The sequence below is a fragment of the Carettochelys insculpta genome, chromosome 12, assembly GCF_033958435.1.
Source record: "Carettochelys insculpta isolate YL-2023 chromosome 12, ASM3395843v1, whole genome shotgun sequence".
NCBI lineage: Eukaryota > Metazoa > Chordata > Testudines > Carettochelyidae > Carettochelys > Carettochelys insculpta.
Genome location: NC_134148.1, coordinates 13397257 through 13418714, shown reverse-complemented (window position 1 = coordinate 13418714; position 21458 = coordinate 13397257). Strand labels below are relative to the sequence as shown.

At 44.8% G+C, this 21458-nt stretch overlaps 2 protein-coding genes and 1 long non-coding RNA gene across 11 annotated transcripts in view; 1 reads left to right on the top strand and 2 right to left on the bottom strand.

Annotated features, from left to right (window-relative positions):
• Positions 1-698: 698 nt before the first annotated feature.
• Positions 699-11203, bottom strand: GTF2A2 (general transcription factor IIA subunit 2). Of its 3 annotated transcripts, none has more exons than XM_075007143.1 (5): positions 11059-11188; positions 9283-9434; positions 8177-8281; positions 6203-6329; positions 699-1014 (listed from the first exon to the last, which is right to left on the bottom strand). In XM_075007143.1, the coding sequence occupies exons 2-5, from the start codon at positions 9352-9354 to the stop codon at positions 989-991; spliced, it is 330 nt and encodes a 109-aa protein (XP_074863244.1). In that variant the 5' UTR covers positions 9355-9434; positions 11059-11188; the 3' UTR covers positions 699-988. The 3 variants fall into 3 exon arrangements, with proteins under 3 accessions (XP_074863244.1, XP_074863245.1, XP_074863243.1); XM_075007144.1 differs by lacking the exon at positions 11059-11188 and adding an exon at positions 9872-9918; XM_075007142.1 differs by having other exon boundaries at positions 700-1014; positions 11113-11203.
• A 178-nt stretch (positions 11204-11381) lies between these two features.
• Positions 11382-17875, top strand: LOC142019451 (uncharacterized). Its single transcript, XR_012647082.1, has 3 exons — positions 11382-11839; positions 15603-15747; positions 17512-17875. It is a non-coding gene; the product is annotated as an uncharacterized LOC142019451 (long non-coding RNA).
• Positions 17876-18109: 234 nt separating this feature from the next.
• Positions 18110-21458, bottom strand: part of BNIP2 (BCL2 interacting protein 2) — a 28210-nt gene continuing 24861 nt past the window's right edge. For 4 of the 7 annotated variants that reach the window (XM_075006379.1, XM_075006382.1, XM_075006380.1 and 1 more), the window contains one exon: positions 18120-20503. In XM_075006379.1, the coding sequence (XP_074862480.1) occupies positions 20455-20503 (49 nt within the window). In that variant the 3' untranslated portion in view covers positions 18120-20454. Of the gene's footprint in view, positions 20504-21458 lie in introns of all 7 variants that reach the window. The other 3 variants (XM_075006384.1, XM_075006383.1, XM_075006385.1) reach the window with 3 other exon arrangements.

Here is a 21458-nt window from a genome sequence, read left to right as displayed (position 1 = left end):
GGAGTACGTATGGAAAGAATGTCTTTTAAACTTTTAAGTGGATGGATCTTTTGAAAAGTGAATCATCACAAAAAGTACTGCTGATGGGCAATATGAACTTTTTGTTTCTTCTTGAGCTTTGATATGATTTCACTGCCTGTAAGGAAGTAAACCACGTTGGCAATGAAACTTCTTTCCCATTCTCAGTTTGTAACGTCTGCTAAAGATGGCCGCAATTTTTGAGATAAAGTTTCCTTCCACACGCCTTTTGTTTTATTTTAACAGCCAAAAGTAGACTCAGCAAGGGAAAAGGGAGGTCAAAGATGCATAGAAAGAGATTGCATATGGTTGGGGGTCTCAACAGATGCGAACAGAAGCCCAGCCCAAACTGGAGTAAACAGTTAATACTGCTAGTGAAAGCCTGCTTCTCCCTCTTCTCTGCTAGAATTCCACAAAATATTATGGTAGATGTGCTAGCTAGAGCTACTTGGATAATCCGTACACTGCTGTGTTACTTTCCCAACAGACGAACCCAAACAAATGTCCCAGTTGCTTTCAGTCACGTGGTCATAGTCATATTACTGAGCTAGAGCTGTGTGCCTTTACGTCATGTCACTCATCGCTACTCCAACAGCAGTTTATCTAAGACTTAGGGTAATTTTGTGAGGGAGGTTACTTTAAACAAAAACACTTTCCAATTATCACTCACTTCTCTAGAAAAATTTAAATAAAAAAGTTTATTAGAGGAATTACTTTGAACAAAAAGGCAACAATATTTGTTCTCTCATTTAAAAAATAACATTGTTTTCTTCATGCCTTATACGGTGAATTGAAGAAATGCTACAGAAAGATATTTCTTTTCACTGCCTTTCTGTGATTCATTCTAGCATCGATTAACTCATGTCGGCATCACTCAGATAAATTATGAACTGTATGAACAGTCCTTTTCCATGCTTCTCTCCAGAAACCGCTGCATATAACAAACTTTGCACAAAAGCCACATTACTATTCATTCTGTAGTATTTGAACCAGTATCTAGAAAAGAAAGAGAATATGTGTAAATAAGTACAAGATAAAACATTGCAAAGGTGAGCAAGAGTTAAAAAGTTAACACACACTGTGGGTAAATGTTTCCTTGCTAACCTCAACATACAACAATCTAGTGTCTGTATTTTACAAGAGCCATGTCTACACGTGCACGCTACTTCGAAGTAGCGGCACTAGCTTCGAAATAGCGCCCGTCACGGCTACACGTGTTGGGCGTTATTTCGATGTTAACATTGACGTTAGGCGGCAAGACGTCGAAGCCGCTAACCCCATGAGGGGATGGGAATAGCGCCCTACTTCGAAGTTGAACATCGAAGTAGGGCACGTGTTGCCGATCCACGTCCTGCAACATTGAAATAGTGGGGTCCGCCATGGCGGCCATCAGCTGATGGGTTGAGAGACGCTCTCTCTCCAGCCCCTGCGGGGCTCTATGGTCACCGTGTGCAGAAGCCCTTAGCCCAGGGCTTCTGGCTGCTGCTGCTGCAGCTGGGGATCCATGCGGCATGCACAGGGTCTGCAACCAGTTGTCGGCTCTGTGGATCTTGTGGTGTTTAGTGCAACTGTGTCTGGGAGGGGCCCTTTAAGGGAGCGGCTTGCTGTTGAGTTCGCCCTGTGACCCTGTCTGCAGCTGTGCCTGGCACCCTTATTTCGATGTGTGCTACTTTGGCGTGTAGACGTTCCCTCGCAGCGCCTATTTTGATGTGGTGCTGCGCAACGTCGATGTTGAACGTCGACGTTGCCAGCCCTGGAGGACATGTAGACGTTATTCATTGAAATAGCCTATTTTGATGTCGCTACATCGAAATAAGCTACTTCGATGTAGGCTTCACGTGTAGACGTAGCCAAGCTGAAATAGGGGACATTGGGACAACTTTGTTTCCATATGTACCCTCTGCCATTGGCAAGAACAGGTATGGCATAACTGTATTATTTAAGATAGCTTTAATGAAAATTTGACTGTAAACATTTTCTGTCTTTCCATAGGATTTGCTATTAGCCACCATATTTTAAAAATGGAATCAAGTTTGCTCTAACTCAAAGTAATACACTTAAACATTTGATTCCAGACGGATCACAAGGTATGTTCATGGGGCATGCAAGTCTGGAAGGCTATGTTGTCTGTTTAAGAGAAAGGTCATTAGATGTCTGAATAATGACAAAGTACAAGCCTTGGTAATGTCTAGAATATAAATTTAAGACACTATACAGACATAAGAGTTCTTCATGAAGCTGAACTACTTAAAAAGCAACACTATATTCTGAAAGAGAGGCAGCTAGCTGCCACTGTATTTGCTACTATTCTCTCATTTTTGTTCCCGGTGTCTTAGGACAAACGAGTAATCTAGTTATTGACTTCAACACAAGGTAACAATGGAAAGGAGGATACTTAAAAAAACAAAACCAAACTAACTGCTTGCTGAAAAACGCTAATACCCCATACATACTGTCGGCAACTTTCTGGTACTCTGCTCTTCTAACCTGGTTCTTATATCCTGACATTAGAAGTGGAAATTATTTCTTGTATTTATTGTAGCAGTTAAAGGAAAAGCTTACTTTCCATGTCTGAATAAACGGAGGGATCAAGGTGACATACATGCCCAACATTAAAGACAAGGTACTTGTGTGGAATAACTTATCAATTGTTGAAAACCAATTAGTCTGAAAGCATCACAACAATTGGTGAGGGAGACCTAATGAGTCACTTGCATGCTCCAAGAATGTCTTAAAAAAATATACTCTGAAGGGTTTTCTGTTTGGATTTCCTCCTTTTTATGTATTAAAGATATCTTAAAGCACTTAAAATCCTTCAGCCATAAGCTGTAAAAAAGGTCATTCTTTGGTAAAGCATTTCAACAGAACGTTTGAGTACATAATCCAGACAAGTAGAGATGGAATGTATGAGCTAATGACCTTCCATGGAAAATACATATCTGGCAGTTAAGTCAGGGAGGACGCCAATTACAGGGCTTGGTATATAATACTGAATACAACATTTCCTCCAACCCTGGGGTTCCTTAGTCTCCTAGGATACTGCACTAATGTTTCACCAAAAGCTTTCAACAATGCCCTTATTAGTTACTTATTTGTTGCATCAGTGGATGAAAAATGCTACTGTTTAGCACTAGTAGCTCGAAAATGATTACAGGTTTGCTTCAATGTTCCATGGCAGCATTTTGATAACCAGAAGATTAATGAGACTTTCTACCTTATTTTACATATAAGCTACAAGCCTTAGTAGTGAATGATTAACAGACCTTAGTCATATTTACCTTTGTTAGTTCTTTCGTCACAACATATTTATGATTATTCATATGCCACTAAAATCCAACCACAAGGCAGTTTTAACTGAAAATACGGGCTTTAACTAAAACTTAATAATTGAGTGTAGAATACCCTAGTAACTTACTCATCTGAATGAAAAACTTATTTTCTGGATGGCTGTGGCCACACAAGCAAGGGATGTTGAAAGGGGTAATCCCGATCTGCCACGTTGAATTGAGTCGCTTCAAAATGAAGCGACTACACACAAAATGCAGATTCATGTTTCGATCCGCAACTGCGAAGAGATCCCCTCCCATCATTTCGAAATGGAGCAGCTACACAGCTCAGAGCCTCCTTTTGAAATAACAGGGCAGGGTCAAATGGCTGACAAGCCCTTCCTGGAACACCAGCCAGCCGCCCTCTTAAGGGGTCCCTCCCACCCCCCCGTGCACATGCTGAGGACCCAGGCTGCTTGCAGCATGCAAACTGCAGCACAGTACCGTGGAAACCTTGCTGAGCCCCAACCCTGCAACCTGCCACGGACCCGCAGCACTTCACGGACAGGGATGTCCTGGACATCATCTCCAGCCTGATGGCCATCCTAGCAGCGTGCCACTTCAGGCTCCGTGCTGCCCGCCATGTTGCCACCCTCCTGCAGGCACCCCCTCCCCCCACCAACAGTGCATCTGGAGCACCCCCTTCCCAGGGCCCGCTGTCGTCTCTGGTGGTACCCCACCAGCAAGAAATGATAGGACAACGTTGTCCTTGAGGAGTGGGACAATGAGCGGTGGCTCCGCAACTTCCTGATGACCTGGGCCACCTTCATGGAGCTGTGTCAGTAGCTGGCCCCAGCACTTCACCACCAGGATACCTGCATGTGGCCTGTACTCCCCCTGGAGAAAAGGGTAGCCATTGCCACATGCAAGCAACCCTGGACAGCAACCACTCGGTTGGCCAGCAATTTAGGGTGGGGAAGGCTGACGTTGAGGTCATCCTTCATGAGGTAAGTCAGCTGGGGCCATGCACCCATGGTGGGGCCCAGGGCAGGTGTCTTGAGGAGGGAGTCCTGGGGGTGGGGGGGGGCGGCTCAAGCGGGAAGGGTCTCAAGGGGGGCTAGGGAGGGGGGGTCCCCCCTCCGCATGCTGCCACACACTCATGGACCCTCATACCCTCCATCCTGTGCAGGTCATCAATGCGCCATCTTATTCACCTGAGGGATGTGGACGCTGTGGACACTGCCATGGCCGGGTTCCAGCAACTGGGATTCCCCAACTGCATTGGTGCATTGGACAGAACCCACATCGCCATCCAGGCTCCACCACATGACCGAGGACATTACATCAGTCAGAAGGGCTACCACTCCGGCATCCTCCACGCCCTTGTGGATGCCTGAGGATGGTTTACAGATACATGCATGGGCTGGCTGGGCAGGTCCCATGATGCCGTCCCTCCCTACTTGAAGTGAGGTGCCCTGGGGCAGCCTGGCCACCATGGGGTCAGTCCATGCTGGGCTGTTGGAGGGCATGGGGGTGGAGCAGCCCCACTAGGTGTGTGCTGTGTGTGTCTGTCCATGGCCCAGTGTGTGGGTGTCCCCCGCTGCCCAACAGTGATCATGGCCATCCCTGGGTCCCTGGCCTGTGGCCACGTGCCCAGGCCAACAGCAGCAGTGTTGGGGACCACCCCACCACATGCCTGGGGCACCCCATGCCCAGTCCTACCTGAGGGTACCTCAGGTGAGGCCCAAGCAGAGGTGGCCTAGCTGGTGTCCTCAGACGCCTCCGCTATGTATAGCAGCCCCTTGCTCCTGCCCTCATGGTCGCTGTCATCAGCTGGTGGCTTGGGGTGCAGGATCATCGGTGCCAGGCAAGGGTCCTGGCTATGGCTGCTCGCCCTACCCTTCTGGGCTCGCAGTGTCCAGGGTCCTCTCCGGCGGGGCAGCCTCTCTGGGGCTGAGGAGCTGCGTGAAGTATGGACAGGTTGCAGGCGCTGCCCCCGACTACCAAGCTGTGTCCCTCACTTTTGCGTATCCCTGCCGCAACTCTTTTACTTTGAACAGACCTGGCCGGGGGTCCAGAGGGGGTGGCCCTTTGCAGCCAGGTTGTTAGCGAGGTGGGCGAAGGCAGCTGCATCTCTCGTGTCCCTCCATTCACAGCAGAATGTCCTCGTCCCCCCCAGACGGCCAGCAGGTCCCAGACCCTGGCCTCCAATCACAGGGCACCCCTCCTCTTCAGCAGCTGCCCGGGGTTCTGGAGGCCCCACTGCCCGGTACCTTAGGATCCCTGGGTCTCCCAGGGCTCTTGTCCGCTGGCCATGGCTCCAGCTGGATTCCTTTCTGTTGTTCTGGGGGGTGCTGCGAGCACATGCTCCTACGTCTGTCAGAACACTCTCAGCTTTCTGCACAGGGTTTCTATGTCTCTGCAGCTTTAAGGCACCCGGAGCTGACTGCCATAGAGCTCTGGCAGCTGGACAGGGTGTCTCTGTGCTCCAGGAAGGGGACGGCTCTGGCGAAGACTTCTCATTTCAAAATGGCGGCCGGTGGGGCAACTACACACGTTTCATTTTGAAATCGACATCAAAATGAGGCATTATTCCAAACACGGGAGTGGAATAATGCCTTTGAAATGAACTCCTTTTTATTTCGATGTTGATTTTGAAACGAGCAATTTGTGTGTAGTCGCTCTGCTGCTCATTTCGAAATCGCCCCTCATTTTGAATTCACTTTTGAAATGACCAGCTAGTGGGGCCACAGCCAACATGTGTAGGAAGGCTTTGCACTCCTGTTTTAATCAGAGTTACACAGGATTGTAACCAGAGGTAGAAAACAGCTTCAACTAACTCTAAAGAATCCTGACTGCAGGAAGTTTAGTTCATAATATCATTCAAGTCTCATACCACAGTTCAGTGCTATACTTACTTTTTCCATCACATGCTACTATTTTCACTTTATCCACTTTCACGAGTTCAGTTACCTCTCTAAATTCAACATCGTTCAGTACAAAAGTCCACACGTTATCACAGAATCTGTACGTATTCAGAGAGCCCTTTAAAAGAAAGGATAAAACTATTTTTTCAAAAAATTTCCAGCAGTAGCCTATAGCTGAAAATTTCTTAACGTTTTAAAATTGTCATCTTATTTGCTTCACAAAATAGTTAAGTAGCTTCCTGATATTCATTAACGTGGATGCCTTCATATTTATAACCAGATTGGATGTGCTTCTTTTATTCAGCTGTCAGCCAAAACACACAAGCAGGAGGTCTAGGCAACACAGATTTAAGCAAACCTGAGAAAAAATGTGTAATTTGAGTGCCCCCGTGTGGCTGAAATTCTCAACTTCACGCAAACTGGTATGCTTTAAGTGAGGAAGAGCATCATGAAAGAAAGCCGGACTTCTGAAACAGTTTTGAGATCTTCAGATTACACGAGGAATAAAGTCAGACTCCATCAGTAAGGATTTAAGTAAAGAGGAAAATATGGGTAATTTATAAGCTTTTCACTTATTGATTCTTTCAAACAAAATACAAGAGCAGTGTGATAAAAACAGTATTAGTGTCCATTGACTTTGTGAGTACCAAGCAGTGTAAGTGTATTAACACTGGGTGTTTTAGAAAATGAAGAAGCTGCTTTACCCAAGATGGAGACTGCAGACACGTTTTCCATATAAACAAGAGGGATCTGTTACAAAATATACAGCAATGTACAAAAGTATCATTGACTAAATTAACACACCTACAATTCATGCGCGGCTCATCTCAGATGGTTTTTACTTTAGATTATTTGATAATTTAGTCCTAGCATCTTTTGAAATATTTTATTGACAATTTAAACACATTCTACACACCTGTTAATTCAACCAATGTTTCAGGATTTAAGTGGGCTCATTTATGACTTTGTTTCAAATTAAATTCAGACTGACATTTGACAAAGGATTTGTGCCACTTTGAAGTCTATTTCAGTAAATATGATCATTTCTTCATTAAAGAGTATTCAACACCAAAAAGGAAAACCAAAAGCATCTCAGAGGCAGCACAGGAGTTAAGTGCTCTTGCAGATTTCAGTGGAGAAACCCCAGGCTAAAGAACTACTTTATTTTAGTTCACTTCTGTATACTATGTTCAAGGTAGTTACAAACTGCTTGCCTCTCAAATACTGAGCTCAACTAGAAATGAAAATGCCCACAGTGGATACCAAAAATCTGGGTTTGTCATTCATAATTCAGAGCTTGCAGTATAATGTCATCTTATTGTAAGCCACATTAATTACCGATTCAAGCCACATGTGCAAAACAATTAAGCTAAGCAAGAGGAGGTGCACGGAATAAAGTGATTGAGCACTACCTTTTGAAGTATTTAAATGAATGCATAAAATTTTAGTCATCTGTTCCACCACGCATTTTTCCTTAGCCATTTCTGCCTCTGACTGCAGCTCTACACAAATGATTTAGGAAGCACTGCTTATTTTTAGAGCATTCTACAATACCAGTAGCTAACAACAGGCAGAAAAGTCTGCATTTCAACTTTTATTTATCTTTCATGCAGAGCTGGCAGGATCTTACTTTTCACTGTTTCCTCCCCGCTCAACTTTCTGGCTGCTATATTTTTTGATGATTTCAGAAGAGAACTGTAACAACTGCTGGAAACTCAAGAAGCCTGTAGGCATATAGGCAGCCTCTTATAATCACGTAACCAAGCAAGGATTTAGTTCAACATGCTACAGACAGCACATGTTGAGCTCCACAAAAGTATTATTTTTAGAAAAAGAGCAAACTCTCAAAATCCTGCTTTCCATCCATAGCAAACAGATAACCAGCCTTATAGTTTTCAATGCAGTGTCTGAATACTGGATGGACAGTACCAATTAGTCAGGTAATTGAGTATTTAGTGCACTTACCCTGAAATTCACTCTGTTCCTGACCCGTTGTGCCAATGCTGAATTTATAGCCTTGTCAAACTGAAGTAGCACTTGAAGGGCAAGCTGAGGGGTGATCTGCTGAGACTATAGTTGGGGGGGAAAAAAAAAAAAACAAAAAACCACACATTTGACTTTATAATTGATTGAAAATGCATTAAATGGATTTGTAGAGAACGGCTTTCATGAAACAAGTCTCAAAAGTAGCTTTGTTGGAAATATTTGACTTTACTACACTATTTCACATTAAATATAAAGTGAACTGTGTTAGTTTTTACAACTTAGTAGGAAAGACAAATGGGACCAACATGCAGAGAGACAGTACTCCCCAGAAATCATGCAATAATTCCTATTTTCATTATTTTTGTATTAGGTTTCACCACAGCAAAAAACATCAGCTCACTTCGAACCCAGGTTTGCTTGATTAGTGACTCATTAAGCCAAACTGACAGAGAAAATGTCAGCTTGCAGCATAGCTCACAATTATCTGGCAAAATTAACTGCAGCTAAGAGAAATTTAATAAGTCTCGAAGTCCAATAATTAAAAAGCACACAGATGGGAGAAGGAGTTTCGGGTAGTTAACTGGCACTCATGGGGAAGTCTAAAAAAGCATCCTGGAATTTTTATGACACCAGAAACTCTTAACGCCCCTCACCCCACTAGATTTTATAATTTTTAAATAAAAATTAACAAAGGTTTGTTTACACATAGAAAAGGAACAAGCTCATTATTTTTAGAGCTTGTAGTTACACCAAAGATTACTGCAGGAAACCACCTGTGCTAATATTTACTATGGATGACTGGAATAGCAGCACCAAATATTCATTTATTAGGATTCCCAAATGTTGATCATTTTATCTGCATATGGTGCTTTTCTTCAACATAGGAAAACTTCCTTTCATATTTCCATTAAAGGCTAAATAGCAGTTCTAATTTTTATGTAGTATGACAGTAATCAACTATAGAGAAATTAGGAACATAGAAATTTGAAGGGCAGTGCTTTTAGTTCTTAGCACTGTCTAGCTAAGCTGTTTGAAAATTTAGTTAAACTTCACCAAATCAGTTCTCAGTTGTACTTCACACCTACCTGTATGAGCTCATCCAGGCTCTCCTGAAGGCTGTTCCCCAACGTGGTGTTTCTATACAATTGGTATGCCATGATTTACAAAGATGAGAGATGTATAACTGATCATCCACAGCTACAAAACAGCCAACAGGTTTCACAATTTCATTGAAGGCCTAGAAAATTCAATAGGTCAATTACTTACCTAGCTGAAGAACTTCTGAACAGAGGAAAAAAAATGAAAACCACAACATATGGAGGAAAAAGTGACCAGAGTTAATATCAAGCAGAATGCCTTCGATGTCAAATTGGCTATAACAATTCTTTGCTGTATAAAAACATTAAATATGTTATCACATTCTGTATTACAAGATGGAAGAAAAAACTATGACTGAATACACAAAGATTTAATTATACTTTACCTGTCACACTGTTTTTCAATATTATTAAATCTTATTTTGGATAATCAGCTAGTTATATTTTTACCACTTCCTTTACACAAATTTTTTTTCCCCAACATCCACCAACAAAAACAAAAAACAGAACCTCTTTGAAACATTAAACAGAACCAACACAGTTGATTTCATATAACAAACATTTCTGAACACCTTACCTCATCCACAATTACCACTTAAGCTTTGGAAATAGATCACCAATTACCTACAAAGGATATCAAGAATCTGTGTTTTAAGCTCCTTCATTTGCTTACTGTTGGAATTAGTGAGTTTTTTTTAATACAGTAGACTACTCTCAAAAAGAAAAGAATTGTCTTTCAGAACTAGCAAACAGCATCTCACAAAGCCGGTCTTTGCCCGTGAAAGCTTGTGCTCCAAAATACCTGTTAGTCTATAAGGTGCCACAGGACTAATTGTTTTAGCAAACAGACTGAAACTTTATACCCACTATTATAAAGAGTACTGACCTAGACCAGATTCTTCAGAGGAAAGTTTAGCACCCTAATAACCAACGTTTAACACAATAAACAAGATTCTTCCTAACAACAAACAGCAGTAGGGTTCTGATCTTCCCATTTTTAGCCTAAAAAGAGCTAATTTTTAACGGCATGTAAGTCATAATAGTAATGAGCAACTGCTACAACTTTAACACATTTATTCTGTTTCTTTTACTTGGTGGAACTCGATCACCAGCACTGCACATAACAAAAGAAAAGAGAATATACAGCAAAGGGAGTAATGTAAAAAGATTGTTTGGAAGCTGGAGGCACATACATAGCTTCCTCCTCACAAAAATCACAGCAGTTAGACCATAAGAATTTGGGCTTAGAGGGGACCTTGAAAGACAGATAAGGCAGTCCCTGGTTAGAGGCAGAACCAAGTGAACTTGGTCCACTTTGGCAGTGTTTGTCCAGCCGGTTTTACAGATCTCCCAAGATGGGAATTCCGCACCCTCCCTTGGGAGCCTATTCCCGAGCGTCACATCACTACGAGGACAACTGGTTTTCCCCTGAACACTTAATCTAAAGCTCCCTGCTCCAGCCTGAGCCCATTCCTTCTGGGGCTGCTCTGCGCTGACCCGGAGAACAGCCCCCTGAGCTCTTTCATGAGGCACCCTGAACACAGCTGAAGGCGGTCAGGGCCCCGCCGCACCCCACCAGTAGGCTCAAGCCAGCTGTTAACCTCTCCCCTTGGACCACGTTCTCTGAACCGGGCTCTCCCCCAGACCGCCCAGCGCGGCCGCATCCCACCCACAAAGCAGCGCCCAGCCCGGGGCTCAGCCTGGCCCCCTCCGCCCGCCGGCCGCCGGGAGAGCGCTGCTCGCGCCCAGGGGCCACAAGCCCACCTGACAGGCCCTCCCCGTGCTGCGTCCTGCCCGGGGAGATGCGGCGCGACGCACCTGCGAATGCCAATCCCGCCCGGGTCGGCGGCTCCCGCTGTAACCGCCTGCAATAGGGGAAGAAACCCAAACCGCCTCCCCCCGACCCGGAAGCAAACACAGGAATGAACCGGAACTGAAAGCGTCAGGAAAAAAAAATACGGGTCACATGACTAGCGGCTCTGTCCCGGCCGCGCTGGCTGACCGGTAGGGTCATCGAATCCCAGTGTCGCTGACTCGCGGTCTGCGCGTGCGCACGCTGGAGGGAGGCGGGGCTGGCTCCGCAGGCGCTTACTGCCACCTCAAGGCTTTCGTAGGGCGCCGGGTCAGCCTCCGCCCCCGCGGATGGGACCCCAGCCCACCGCCCAATTTCTGCCAGCGCCGCGCCGGGCGGGTTGCTGCGGGCCCGTGGCCGCGCCGTGCGGCCGGGCAGCAGGGGGATTGTTAGCATCTGTCTCTTCGTTCAGTAATTTTAAATGGGAATCCCAGTCAGTGCTTTTCCCCATCCTCAGGAGCGGACCCTTTGTGCGCTCTTGTAACGGCTGGCGTCGGCCTGGTTCTCAATAACATTTTCTTCTGTTTTGCAAACCTTAAGCGTTGACTCACGTGCGCCAAAGAGAGCACTACTCCCACCTCCCCCTTTTCTGCGCGGGTTATTGAGGAGCAGTCCTGGTCCGAGCGCACCCTGTTTTTCTGTCTCTTTCAACACCACTGAGTTATGCCAACCGTGAGGACTGTACTTGACTTGGTGAGTGTCCCTTTTTGTTTTTATGAGAAGCAACGGCATGCGAGGCACATCCTATTTTCCTGGCACATCCAAATCCTCCTGTTAAAGTTATGATAAGAGGAAGATTTATACCAAACTTGGTGGGCCTGGTTCTTAGTGTTTAGGAGACAATTTTGTTCAAACAGATAGTTTAGAGAATGTATGTCGTAGATTACATAGCACTAGCCCCTGGAGGCCTCAGGGCGTAGCTTCATTGCAGCGGGCCCAGTAGGGAATGGTCTCAACTTTGAAAATGCACAAAGGCTCATATGTACTAGATGTTCCATCCTTTGCCAAAACTGATTTCAATCTGAAATGTTGTGACACTTCGGAATACATTTAATTCATCTCACTTCTTGGGCTGCTTCGTTTAAACAAGGTGCTTTGAATACAGCAGAAGCTCCTCAGTCATTCCCTTTCCTCAATGAGCTGCAGAACAGCATTGATTGAAACTCAGAATTTCTTTTACAAATGTTTATTTTTGATATTCTCTCAAATTCCTTACCAAAAGTACAAGCCAATCATGCACTAATATAACAATCCATGTGTACAGCAGTTCTTAAATCTGCATGGACCCAGAAAGCCCGTTGCTGGCAGCAGAGAGCATGTAAGCATCAGCTGCTCCATGTCCTGCCCCTGCACATGTTCAGCATAACCCCTGGCACAACTGAGAGCAGCATGGCTAGTGCCTGGGCACACCAGGAGCCCCAGGGCCCCGGAAGCACATCCCCACCTGGACAAAGCATGAGCCCTGGGACCTGCTGGGCCTCTGGCAGGGGGAGGTGCTCCGGGTCATGGGCACGAAGTGGACAAATGCATCCGCTTTCGCCCAGCTGTCCAAGGGCCTGAGCCCCTGGGATCATCCTGTCTGCACTCCTGACCAAATCAGCAGTGAGGTCAAGGAGGTGCGGCAGGATTACGCCCATGCTTGGGACTCAGCCAGCCGGTTGGGGACCATCCCCACTTTGTGCTTGTATTTCCATGAGCTTCGCACCATCTTGGGCCCTCAGGACACCTCCTCCCCACCTGCTGTCCTCGACGCCTCTGATGAGGAGCCCCAGCATGGAGGCATTGAGGAGCTGGGACCCTCACATAGTCCTGCACCACCTGGGCCAGAGCCCGAGCCAGCCTCAGCCAGGGAGGGGTCCAGCGAGGAGGGGGACCTGGTCATAGACCTCTCCCCCTGCACCTTCAGCTGGGCATCCCGACCTTGGCTGTGGACCCTCAGGTACATTACCCAACAGGGCACACACCCTGGGAACAGAGGGCATGGGCACCGTACCCACCTGAGGGCCCCTCATGCCTCGAGCAGACCCCGGCCAGCCATGGCCCAGACAGACCGCGGCCCTCGGGACAGCAGCATGATTGCCAGTGCCCTTCAGCACCTGCTCCTGTGGATAGCGCCCTACCCTGCCCTCAGACAAGGATCTACCACCCACAGGGAAAATGGGGGGGGAGGGCATGGGCTGGTAGTCACAGCCTGTTCCTCTCTTCCCATTTCCGCAGCTGCATCATCTGAGGGCCGGAAGAGCCTCACCACATTGGTAGTCTCAGACAGCCCACTGGAGGTGAGGGATGCCAACCGGCTGCAGCCACCCCCAGTGCTACAACATCCCCACTCCCAGAGGGGCCAATGGCAGGTGGTGGAGGACCCCCACCTGGCTACCTCCATGCGGCAGCAGGTGGAGCTGGCAGAGTAGTGTCTCCAATTGGAGGACAAGGGAGCCTATGGGGACATTCTGGTACTCGGCGGTCACCTATTGGGAGCTGCTGGTCTGGATGCCCTCTCCCGCCATCCCCCCCGCCCCACTTCAGCTTCACCGGCTAGTCCCCTGGAGGAGGGCCCTGCTGGGCCAGACCGCCAAGCTGAGGCCAATCCCTGGCTCCCCATCCGGACAAGGGAAGGGCACAGTTCTCCCCACCTGCCCCCGAGTGATGGCCCACCAAGTTGGCAGCCCAGGTCACCCTCCTCCTGTACATACTTTCCAGTTATATCAGGCATGAGAGGTAGTAAGCACACATTTGTGTAGTGCGCAACAGCACAGTTTATTTTGCCCATAATTCTGTGTGTGGAAGGTAGGGGACAGTGTGGGGGGGGAAGTGTGTGATGGACCCGCTGGCAGGGGGGGCTGTGGCAGTGCTCACTGGGATCCCTGTGCGAAGTACTAGCACACGGCCTGCCAGACACAGACCCCTTGCAGGGGGCCTGGCAGCTAGAGGCAGTGTCTGGCTGGGGTCAAATGAAGGCCTCCCCCTTGCTCTTTACAATGTTATGTAGAGCACAGCAGGCGCCTACCAGCTGCAGGACGTTGAGGACATCCACCTCAAGGCATGCCAGGAGGCAGCACCACCGGCTCTTCAAACAGCTGAAGGTTCACTCAACCATGTCACGGGCATGATTGAGCTGGGCTTTGAACCGCTCCTGGCTGGGGGTTGGGTGGCCTCTATAGGGCTGCATGAGCTAGGCCTGTAGCAGATATGCAGCATCAGTGGGATCTCCCTCTGGGGGGATGTAGGTCCCCACCTCCAGTTGGTGACACAGGCCTGAGTTCCAGAAAACCCACGCATCATAGGTGCAGCTGGGTCAGCCTACATAAATATCCTAGAGCCACTCCCAGCTGTCCACCATTTTTGGTTTATATATTGTCCTCCGCCGTGCTCCATGGTGTGGAGGGGTTTATGGGTCCTGTCAAGGACCCCGAAGCAATTTGGGAACCTGAATGCCACGAAGCCCGGGATGGCTGTGTCCAGGTACCCCATGCAGACCACCCTCTGGAGGAGCATGGCATTGAGGGCACATATGCACCCATGAGGGTGTGGGGGGGGTGTGCCAGGCCGCACCCCCGCCCGGGCTCCTCTGCCCTGTGGGTGCACAGCCTGGGCCTCCTTACCTCCATCATGGTGGTCCCAACTGGCCTTGCCAACACTGAATTGGTGTCCCATTGAGTGGTAGCTGTCTGGCGTGGCCAGCCTCCAGACAGCTATTGCGACCCTCTTCTCCAGGGGGAGGGTGTGCTGTATCAGCACATCCTGGTGTCTCAGGGCAGAGGACAGCCAGTGGTGGAGCTCAAGGAACGGCTGCCAAAGCATCCAGAAATTCTGGAGCCCTGGTTGTCTTCCCACTCCCCCATGACAAGGTGCTCCCACCACTCTGAGCTGGTGGGATAGCTCCAGAGCTGGCAGAGCACCCGGGGAAGGGGGCTGGAGGACCCGAGGGTCTGAGGCATCCCCGGCTGCTCCTGGGGGGGCCTTCCCTGACAGGTGCTGCAGGGCAGCCACCACTGCTGTGGCCAGCAGGGCTACCACTCTGCTGGTGGCAGTCGGCAGGGTTTCCAGCTGCTGCTGGTCCACAGTCTATTCTGCTGGCACTGTGTCCGCAGGGCTGATAGCAGCTCTGCAGGCTGAGGACGTAGGGGAGGGGCCCTTTAAAGAAGCCCCTTGCTGTGGCCCCAGAAGGGCTTCACTGTCACGTAACCCCATCCACAGCATTTCATAAGAACATAAGAATGGCCATACTGGGTCAGACCAAAGGTCCATCCAGCCCAGCATCCCATCTGCCGACGGTGGCCAATGCCAGGTGCCCCAGAGAAGGAGAACAGAAGACAATAATCAAGTGATTTAACTCCTGCCATCCATCTCCTGCCCTTGTTCTGAGGGCTAGGGCACCATACTTTATCCCTGGCTAATAGCCATTTATGGACCTAACCTGCAAAAATTTATCGAGCTCTTTTTTAAACCCTAATAGAGTCCTGGCCTTCACAGCCTCCTCGGGCAAGGAGTTCTACAGGTTGACTGTGTGCTGTGTGAAGAAAAATTTCCTTTTATTAGTTTTGAACCTACTACCCATCAATTTCATTTGGTGTCCCCTAGTTCTTGTATTATGGGAAAAGGTAAATAATTTTTCTATATTCGCTTTCTCCACACCATTCATGATTTTATATACCTCTATCATATCGCCCCTCAATCGCCTCTTTTCCTGGCCCCTTCTTTCTAAAGAGGGCATGGGTGAGTGTAGACGCTCTCTTTTGACAGCCCGGATAGCCCCTTTTGAAAGGGCAGGTAGCTCTTTCGACAGCGCTCGTTGATGGCACCAGCCCTGGCCTATGTGTAGATGTTCCCTTTTGAAAGGGTGTCTTTCCATTCCTCTCTTTTAAAAGGTGCCCTTTCGAAAAATGCTCTAGTGTAGACATAGCTTGAGAGTGGAAGTGTTGGTAATATGCTAGACAATATTTACCTCCTATGCTTCAGCCAATTGTCTTGTTCAGCACTGGTCACATCCCAAGGGTGCCAGATGAGAGAGGTTCAACTGACAGAAAATTTTCTGGCAAACTAGAAGTTAACTGGCCAACACATCTGGCTAATGAGAGCTTTATACCATGAGATGCTAGAACCCCTTTGGTGTGATTATCCAAAAACCTATTAACTCCAAGTTTGTCTTGCCTATATTTAATGAAAAGAAAACCTTTAAAAAGGTTTCAGAAATGCAGAGAAAGTTTCAAAATTTGTTAACACACCACTAATGTTATGAAGTCTGTGATGCTCTGTTGGTACAAACAGGTTTGCTGACATTTTTACAACGGTAGCAAGCATCAGTGACTTCTTAATTACATGTCTACAAAGTAGGTCTGCAATACAAAATTCCACAGAAGATGATATCATCTTTCCCTTGGTCACTGAAAACAATGAAAGTCACAGACCAGAAAACGTATCAAGGAGCATAAGGCTGTATATATGAGATACACGGTTTTAAAAATTAACACTTATAAGTTTGGACACCAGTTAAGGTCCAAAATTTAAAAAGAATCTTTTTAAAAACCTTGGTCCTTCAGGATCAAGGTTTCAAACTGACTAGTTTTGACTGTCAGTGCTAACTCAGTCAAGCCAACATAACCTTCATACCTTGCCACCGTGCAATATTACAACCACACTTCCAACAGAATGTCAGCTACAAACCTTACCTTTCTACAGCATGAGCAGACTTTTTACTTTGGGCCCCAACTTTCATCCTTGCAATTAGCAGACATCCCCTTCCTCCTCCCCAGCAACCCCGGAAGCAAGCAGCAGTCTCCCAGAAGTGGTGCAGAAATTATTGTATTATCTAACTAATTATTCTTGAGAGAATCTGAAACCACACCATAGAAAAGTATTCCTACATTTCCTGATAAAAATAAAATTCACATTAAGTCATGGTACAGGGTAAATCAACCAGGTGGTTCAAAATGAAAGCTGAAAAATTTCTTTTGATGTAGAGCTAAGACTTCAATTAACTTAATACAAGTACTGTTGTGCAATCTCTTTATCATTAAAGTTGAACTTAAGGGAGACAAAGCTGCCTGCTTCTTCTTGTTTACATTGTCTGCTATAAATGAGAACAGGTGGTTTTTGCATAGTACTGCTATAACCTGTGTTGCAAGGTTTTTATGTGTGCTAAAGATTCATATCATACCACCATTTCAGAGGATGGGGGCCCTACCGATTATGGGTGCAATCAATAATGATCCAAAGCAGTATGGACTGACATTCATTTTCATCATTTAAATAAGATGCCACCAGGAAATGGTTGCTTTGTTTTTCTTGGGATGGTTTGTGTTTTGTGTTTCAGCATCAAAGTTTTAAGACTTCTGAAATTATGTTCCACATTTCGTGCCTTTCAGATTCTGTAAGGAACTTCAGATTCTCAAGTCTTGTGTCAAATGCCTTAATTTTTAGAAGTTTTACTCCAATCCTGAACTCTCTCGTCTGGCATCTTCCTTAATCCAGCATGATTTGAGTTATCTGGATGACCATTTATCATGGGTGTGGCCATGTTTCCTGTGCTCCCATAAAGTTTGTATCCAGCCACTAGTCCTGGCTCTCCGTGTCCTGTGCTGTTACTTAGCTTTACTTTACCCCTAAATGTCTTCTATGAGCCCAGTAAGCAGTGGAAGCATTGATAATGCTGCCAGAAAATACCGACCTCTTGTAGTCTGACAAATTCATCCTGCACCAGTCAGGTCTCAAGGTCCAGATTAGCGATGTTCAGCCTGTATTAATTTTTTGTAGACAGTAAGGAGAAGCAGTTGAAGGGTGTGCGGGGGGGGAGGGGGGGAAGCGGGCGGAGACTGGGAAAGAATAGAATGCCAAATGGATACTTCTGTATCAAGTACAAATTCTGCCTTACTTTTTCAAATGGGTGAATCTTTACTTATGTTCTCCACTATTTAGAAACAAATGATATATTTCAATAATCAGAGACTGATTTTAACTGTGTCATCACAATTTTATATCAAAGCAAGTCAACTGTCAGACCTCACTTCTATAAACAACCACTTTTAGTGCAAATCATCTTTATCTGAACAAAAACTTGAAATCAGCTGCTGACTGCTAATTCTTCAGGCTTTTGGAATTAAAATCTATTCATCTTTAAAAGTCTAGAAAAATTAAATCAAAAGATTTCCAGCTTTGTATGCACAGAAGCTGAACATGGCCAGTATTGAAATTTTACTCACATTTGTTTTGGTAGGCTGGGAAAGTATACAGATTTCAGCCAATAAACTGAAGTTAACATAACTAAATACATAGCATGAGGAACAGAAATGATAAGTGCTATCACTTACGTAGCATTTTTTGTAGATATCAAAGTACTTTAAAAAGTGAGAAAATGGAGGTATGAATTGGTGAAGTGATTTCCTCCAGGTCACCCATCAGGCCCTAGCTTCAGAAAAAAGTAACCTTCACATTTAAATTCTTTGTTTTCAGACCAAGACAGAAGTATGATGAAAATTTATACAGGACAACTTCGAAATAAGGCTGCCTATTTAGGCAGAAGACACAGCATATTAATTTGAATAAGATGCTGGCAGAGACAGATGCTGTCCTAAACAAAATATGTATGCCTTGAGAAAAAATCCAGATCTCTTATATTTAGAGGCAGACTACTGCCTTGATCTTGACATCAGCATTAGCAGGTACTACACCTATGCATAGTTAATTAGAGATGGTGAGGATTCTGCAAGTCCAAAAGGTTAGCCAAGTCCAAAAGGTTATCAAGTTCCAGTTGTATGATTAGCCTAAGAGCACTATACCTAACAGAGGAGAAACCATCTTTAAACCTCATTTTGTAAATATATTGGCTTTATTTTGACTGTAAGAACTGTGATACTACTACTATTTCCAAGACTATACTATTTAGAAGTCTGGAAGAATATCAGATAGGGCCTTCTGATTAGGGTAAAAGTAGTGATCAGCAGTAAAAAAACGGAAAAGAAAATATTTAATGCTTGTCTCAAGGTCACTGAAATGTTTAACTTCTGATTGGATTTATTTGCACACACCAACAGGCAAAACAGGCATGATCACCAAACAGTGGATTTTTAAAAAGTCATTTTCGTTACATTATTCACCCAGAACATAGTGTAATTTAGCTGTGCTAATAGTGTCTAGGAAAGTCAATTTATGTGCCCAAGAACAACCAATGGAAATTTGTAGATACATCTTGAATAACCACAGCAAAAAGAAGAAAAAAAACCCCACCAGACTCGTTACATTCTTTAAAGTGAATTTAGTGCATGTGAGAAGTGCCCAAAGCCACTGGAGATGGAACATCTCCATCTCCATAGTAAAGGCAGTGCAAGATTACCACACCTCATTTCCAGGGTACTTCAATCTTAACCTGAATGAACACTTTTTATGGTTGAAAGCTCCATGCCCATGTAATTCTTGTGTGTCCGCTGAGACTGAACAGAGTTACAATGAGTGCCAACTGACACTCCTCCAAGAGTAGCAGGACTGAGGTCATTTCCATACTGATCTCTGACTAGACTGCTTTTATCTGCTAAACACCTACGCAGAATTTAAATTAATGATCTAATGGTGAAAAGTTCATTACATTACTGGTCACTGGAATTATTTAATACTTAATGTGGCTTAACTCAGCTAAAAAGTGGTGACTAAAATTGAAATTCAGAGCTAGAATTCAATATTTTAAAGAAAAAACAAAGCAAAACTCAAGCTCATTCTAGCAATGAGAATGTGTTCTGCTCGTATTAGATACATGAACAAAAAATGATTATCTTCACATTTATGAGACAACTGCAGAAAGTGAACACTGGCATCTAAAAATATTAGGTTTTGAAGTAATTCAGGAAATGTATTTAACTATTTACAGAAAAAAACCAACATTCATCATGCACTTTACAAAATAATGACAACAGTCATTTATGGCCTTGTCTACCTGCAAAAGAATTCAGTCTACAGGCACACATTATAAAACATTGCTCAAAGTCATAAAAATATATTATCTCTTTCCTTTAACATTTAGGCATATAAATATTTTACTGAGAACATGCATCATTTAGATAATTGCGAGAATGCCTCCTATAAACATATGGTTCTTTGACATTTAGCAGTATAAAATGATTACATGGTAAAGTAGCTATTAAAGTCAAGAATTAAATCCAATACTTCATACAGTAGACAACAGTCCCCTGTGTCCGAGTCCAGAAATATATCAATGCACCTTTTGTAACCGATTACATAATAAAAACTAATGACTGCATTGTAATGAAAAAATGCATCATTCCACCTGCACAGTCTTCATTGTTGTCTGGACTCCACACTTACTGTTCACTTTTCTGTTCTTGTTTCCCATTAAGCTCTTGGTCAATTCTGTTTAATAAGAAAATGTTAGAGCTTAAAACAGAAATTCAGTAGCCTATTACTTTCTATATTAGGTTAAAAAAGCTGTTCTTAAAGGAGAATTAAAATTTTCATACAGAAAGGGTTTTTAGTAAATATCATTCAGCTGTTAAAAACAATCAGTGAAGCGGGTTCAGTCACAGCAAAACGTTAAGATCCACCTCGTTATTGCCCCCTAAAGTTAAAGATTTTAGTGATGATCAAAAAGTGTTTAAGTAACAAAATATATGGTATTTGGAAGAAACATTAGGAAAATTAAATTCAAAATTTGGCCATATTGCAAGAAAAGCAGGTTGTTCTTTCACGTACTAATGAAGTGTAACTAGGATGTAAGACTATAAGACATGGAATAAAAAGAAAGTTTTAAGAATAGAATGCAGTTTTTATTGGAAAACATGAGTCTATCAGAACCATAAACAATGGGGATTTTTATCTAAATAACTGTATTAAATAGTAAGCTAAAAGAACAGTGTGGGTTTACCAACGTAAGTCATTGTTTCCATTACCACATTTTTAAAGTTTCACAGATTTATTTTCTAAACAATTAGTATAAGTTGCATTTTACTGATCCCTGCGATTTTTGCAATGAGTGTTACTATAGATAGCTTTATTAAAAATGAAACGCAGTGTTTGCATCTAGTCTATGCATATGTAGGATATCAGATGTCAACTTTAGAGTCACTAAAGTAAAAATGTGTGTTATTCAGCTAGGATGCTGTATGGTGTAGTATGTGGAACATAGTTCTGTGCATCTCTGGGTTCTAGTCCTGACTCTGGGTACTGGCTCTTTGGGTAAATAGTTTAATCTCCATTCCTCTTAGTCTTCCCTCTGCAAAACGAGGACGAAGACTAGCTAAGGGGTTGTTTGTTTGTTGTGTTTCATGGGGGTGACGTAGGGAAGACTCCAGATCTACTATGCAACCCG